General features: G+C 40.3%; 1 protein-coding gene across 1 annotated transcript in view; it reads left to right on the top strand.

The window, feature by feature from the left end:
• Positions 1-4916, top strand: part of LOC109392470 (uncharacterized) — a gene marked incomplete at its 3' end in the record, with an annotated part of 87657 nt that extends 82741 nt beyond the window's left edge. Inside the window, exons 16-19 of the mRNA XM_019660969.1 lie at positions 1899-2057; positions 2396-2518; positions 3422-3527; positions 4851-4916. Coding sequence (XP_019516514.1) covers positions 1899-2057; positions 2396-2518; positions 3422-3527; positions 4851-4916 — 454 coding nt within the window. The remainder of the gene's footprint in view (positions 1-1898; positions 2058-2395; positions 2519-3421; positions 3528-4850) is intronic.
• Positions 4917-5451: the final 535 nt, after the last annotated feature.

The raw sequence follows: 5451 nt of genomic DNA, 5'->3' as shown, positions 1-5451 counted from the left end.
AGAACTCAGTAGTTTTATCATTTGCAAACTTTTCTTCTATTATTTTGTCAGTATGCCCTCTTTTGTCTCTTCTTTCTGTACTATTCTTTGGAACTTTGGATTTATTCTGACATATATCTTTTTTCTTAATTTTTGTTTTATATTTCTCATCTCTTTGTCCACTTTGGAAGACTTCCTGGGCTAATTCTTTTACTAATTCGCCCTTTAGCTTTGGTTATTCTGCTATTCAACCCACCTATTTAATTTTTATTTAATTTTTTTTGTTTGTTTTTTATGAAGCAATGCTCTTTGTTTTTCTCTTCTGGTTGATGGTGTGCTATCTGAATAGCTAGTACATTATTCTATGGAAACACTGTCTTACATTTGCCTTTATTTATTTATTTATTATTTCAAAGGTTGAATTTTTAATCACTTTTAAAAATGTATTCAATAACTTTTTTTCACAAAATCTTTGAGGATTCAATTATACTTTAAAGTTTTGTTCAGAATATATTAACTGTGTCCTTGGATGCTAGGGGGTTTTGTTTCTTTGTGGTGTTGGTTTTCTTAAATGTTTGGTGAGTCTTGGTGGTAAGGTCTGGAAATTTTGCACTATTGATTCTCAGCTGGCCCTCTGTGAAAGCAATACCTATTACTACAGTCTGACTTCAGTAACTATGGAGAGCACCCAGGGATATGTGAACAGTTGGATGTGCCAAAAGCCAGTCTGTTGACTATTAAGCTCCCTACTCTTCCTAGGTGTTACTAGACACCCAAGGCACCACTTATCTCTCAGGCCTAGGTACCACATTCCCTGCTCTATTGGGGTGGTACATGGTCCTGAAGCTTACTATTTAGTAAGGGGGATATTGAGAGGGCAGGGTAAAGGGAGAAACTTTACTGTATGGCTGAACTATAGCACCCCAAACAACCACTCTGTCAGTCGCTCAGCATTCCCTTCTGTTTCCTGTACTCATTGCCCTTAAGTTTGGAGCGCTCGGGCAACCATGCCCACTTCCTGCAGCAGTCTGTTTTTGCCCACACTTTGTGCCAACTTGAATTCCAATTCTGTATGCTGCTGCTTTCAGGAACACTCTAGTCTGTATGTGTGTGTGAGGGGGAACCCCATCTAATATTTCAGAGTCATTATGAATTTAAAAAAAAAAAATATATATATATAGATATAGATATAGATATAGATATATACTATTTCTTTTAGGGATTGGGGACAGGAAGGGATGACTGAAGCAATGCTCAGCCACCCACCTTGAGCTAATCTGCATGTGATACTTTTTGTTTTTTTAAGTATGAACATTGAATCTTCTCTCTGTTTACCTGTTATGCTCTCTGTGCAAAAAATAATAATAATGTATACATCCAACTTGTTAAAATCTCTGTTTGCCATATCCTACAAATTCAGGGACTATCTTGTCCCATCATGTCTCTATTATTTGGCACTGTGCCTAGCTCATGACAGGTGCTCAATAAATATTTGTTCAATTAATATATAATATACTCTTGAACATGTACAGAGTTGAGCTGTTTGTAATCATTGTTAATTAACACAAGTGAATATAAATTTAAACAATTTTATTCACAGAATAAGTAGCATAGCAATATGTATTTTTAAAATTTGATATTCTTGAGCTAAATCCTCAGAAGAGAAGAGAGTTATAGGCTGTAGTGATGATTCATGACAGTATTGAAACTATGATCTTGGTTCCCCTAACACTGTGCCTTAGCAAACTGACTTATGCGCTCTAGGGGATAAAGAGATTGCTCAGCTGCAGAAAATGATTGCCTTTGCAGCATGTAAACACAATGCCATCAGTGTTCTTGGGACATGAAAAATGAGCCAGGCCAGGCAGAGCCAGAGGGAAACCATAGCATCCTCATCTCCATTTTGTTCTTCGTGGCAGGAGAGGGACCAAGTGAGGATCTCAGCCACATCTGCCCTAGGCCACATGCTGTATCGAGTTGACAAGTTCAAGCCGGGACCCATCCTCCGCAGAGAGATCTACACTCTTTTAGTCCCGCTGTTGCTTAGCTTTCAGGACAACAACACTGAGGTGGTCAAGGTATTGGTGGCCTCTGTCCTGCCGGCCTCAGCCCGATTGTATCCATCTCTGCTATAGCACAGCCCCTTCCCATTGGCACTCTTTCATGAGCCCAGTCTTGGCTGTGCATTCAATGTCTACCTCTTCAGTAACATCCTCTGGGCACTCTTTCTTGGGTGCCATCAGTCTTATCCTGATATGGTTCTGCTCCTTGAAGCTATTTTTGTCCCTTGTCATGATCCCAGCTACTAACCCCCAACCGGGCCCCTTGGGGGCTAGCTTTGTGGTCTTCCACTTAGCACCTGGCCTGGCTCTGTAGAGCCAAGGCTTCTCGGGATTTCCTTCTCTCCATCCTGTAGGCCTGTGGAGGGGCCCTGACTGAGTGGACTAATGTGATTGGCTGGTCGTCACTCACACAGACATTCCGGCACACCACCCTCAGTGATCACATCCAGGTGTTGAAAGAAACATGCAATTACCTGGTGAGTGAGAGTCTCTGAGGAAGCCAGGTCAAACATTCATGCTAGGGGCTCAATGGCAGGCTGGCTGGGTAAAGAGGACAGGGCTGACAGAGATGTATTTTTCCTTTCCTTGATTCTCATTCTTTATCATCGACAAACCCTGAGAACCCACATTTGGGATGCTAGTTCCTGGTTCCCCATATTTGACAATCCCCCCCCCGACCCCTACCCCCTAGCATCCCAATCTCTCTCTGCCTTCAGAGGCTAGGGACATCATGTGAGGGCAGTAGATGACAATGGGACAGGGGCCTCTGGTTAGAGTTGGCAGGAGTCATCAGGGCTTTTAGACCAGCAGCCATGGTGTTAAGGGTCTGTGGCTCCTGTGAAGTCAACAACAGGCCAAAGATCAGGAATCCTTGTTGAAAAATAAACATTTAAGGACTAAGCTAGTAGGTTAGGAACTAGCATGAATAATTCTAATATTATGAATTCTGATGCCTTACACAGATAGAGCACTTTACAGTTTACAAAGCACTTTTATATCCATTATCCCACTGGAGCCTTACAGTTATGTAAGGGAGGTTGGGCAGATTTTATTTCAACTCTACAGATGAGAAAATTGAAGCCAGTAAGTGCCAAGGCCAGTTTTCAAACCTGGGTCTCCTTGCTCCACATCAGTTGTTTTCTCTGTTATCTTGGTGGGACCAAAGAGCAAAATTCTCTTTATGAATTTCCTGCGGCGTCTGCACTGTTGCTGGGGGTAGGGGTGTCTGAGTGTACGGGTTCAAGCAGTTTAAGCTGACTGAGGACAGAAAATGCTATTGCTTTTGGACAGGCTAAAAGGCCATGGCTGCAACAAGGTCTTTAGTAGAGTTCACAGCAGCCCCCTCTCCTAGTCAACACCACTCCCCTTTGGCTCCCCAGGTAAGCACATGTGAAAAACAGCTCCTTGGGGAGTTCCTGTCCCAGAGCTTTGGCTTCCTGAAGAGCCCTCAGACCTTCCTAAGGGAAGCTGCAGTCAATTTCATAGGTAGGTGGTCCCTCCTGTCAATCCCTCCCTCTTCTCTTTAGCAGGGAAGCCCTCCTTGGCCTGTTGCTAAGGGGCCAAGCCAGAACCATGTTACAATGAAGCTGGTCACGTTCTGTCCTAGCTCTGACCTGATGAGAGAAGTTGTCCGGTGACCAGCCTTCAAATTGTGTGTTAGAAAGGCCTGGGGAGAAAGAGTATGCTATGTGCTTGCTCTGTGTGCATCACCCACGTTGTCTGCATGCTGCTTTGTGGTGAAGAGAACCATACACATTTGGAAGGGAAAAAGTTATTGTGTTGCTTCCACTGGAGCCCAGTGGATTTTACAAAATATTTTTGAACTATAATAACAGAATGTGTTAATGTTAGCAAGTCTAAAATATTCATGTTGGCAAAAAGAAGATATAAATAATGCCAGAACTTCCACCATTTAGATTTAATCACTGCTAACATTCTAGAATTTTTTTCTTAAAAATATACCCCCCCCACACACACACACGTACACGCACATACATAGCACTTTTAAAAAATGCAAACTTTGGTACACTGTTTGCTGTATCACAAATATTTGCATTCCATACACTTCACATACACTTCAACATTATTTTTAATGATTGCATAATATTTTATTGTATAGGTGGATTTATGAAACTAAGAAGTCCTTATTTTTTGAATATCGAGATTGTGTTATCTTTAGTTTTTATAAGCAGGGACACAGTGGTTAAATCTCTGCATGTCATCATGATTATTTTGTTAAGATCAATTTCTTAACAAATAGAGCTGCTTGGGCCCAAGGGTATGCAAAATTTTAAGGATTTTGGTGCCTCTTGCCAAATTGCCCTCTAAAAAGTTTGAATCATTTTCTATTTTCACCAGTCCTGTATGTGAGTATTCATTTCTCTAGACATTTGCCAACCCTGGGTAACATGTTTTAAAAATCATTACCAATTAGACAGGTAAATTGTTGTTTTGATTAATATTTTTGTCAGCAGTGAAGTTCAATATTTTTTCCTGTTTATTGCCAATGCATTTTTTTTTTTTGCAAATTAATTGCTTTGTGCCCTTTGTCCATCTGTTGGAATAGGAACCCCGTGAAGTTTAACATTCTGGGCTCATGCTTCACATGTCACCAGCTGACAACATTTTTCTGGGCCACAGCTGCTCTAACAGTTGTTCTTTTACTAAGACACTGATATCAAGGCATCTCTTAGATACATTCCTTGCTAAAAGTAGTTTTCAAATTTCCTTGTTCACCACTGAGCCTGGGGAAAGGGGTGGCCCAAATATCCAGGAATTCTGGAAGGACTAAATATGTCTTGTCTTTAGGATTAATAGTTAAGAAAATAAACATGAATCATATACAAGAGGATGACATCCAGCTGTTACAGAATGGTGAGTCTGGCCTTGTACCTGGGTTCTGATTTCGCAAGGTGCGGGTGGGGCAAGAAAGAAAGAGGAAGAGGAAATTCCTTAAGGATATGTTTCATTATTTTAGATAAAGTTTATTTTTACCATTATAAATGTTACATATAAAAGTTTAAAATGAGAGAAGTAAGAGGAAGAAAACAAATTATCCATTGTCATAGTAGATAGATAAAAACACAGCTAACAAAAGCATTCCAGGCACTGGACATTTATCATGTGCGATAGGTGCTGACACTGCAGTGGTGTTCAAGGCAGTCATGGTCCCTTACCCCCTAAAGAACTGGTAGTTTTGTGTTCTTTTTTTTATTGCATTAAAATATTTAAAAATTAATTTATATTTATAGAAGAAAAACACAAGTATAATCTCTCTGCAAAAAAAAATAATAGAAATCTTATCAATAAGGGTAAAGTTCTATTAACACCCTATTAACAAAAAAGTCTTGCTCTTTTCTCCTCTTCCCCTGCCTGTTTGTTATATAGTCCTGTGTTCTTTTTCTGTGTA

This window comes from Hipposideros armiger, unplaced genomic scaffold, assembly GCF_001890085.2.
Source record: "Hipposideros armiger isolate ML-2016 unplaced genomic scaffold, ASM189008v1 scaffold_332, whole genome shotgun sequence".
Taxonomy (NCBI): Eukaryota; Metazoa; Chordata; class Mammalia; order Chiroptera; family Hipposideridae; genus Hipposideros; species Hipposideros armiger.
Note: the sequence above shows the minus strand (reverse complement) of the source record. Positions and strands in the feature narration are given on the sequence as shown.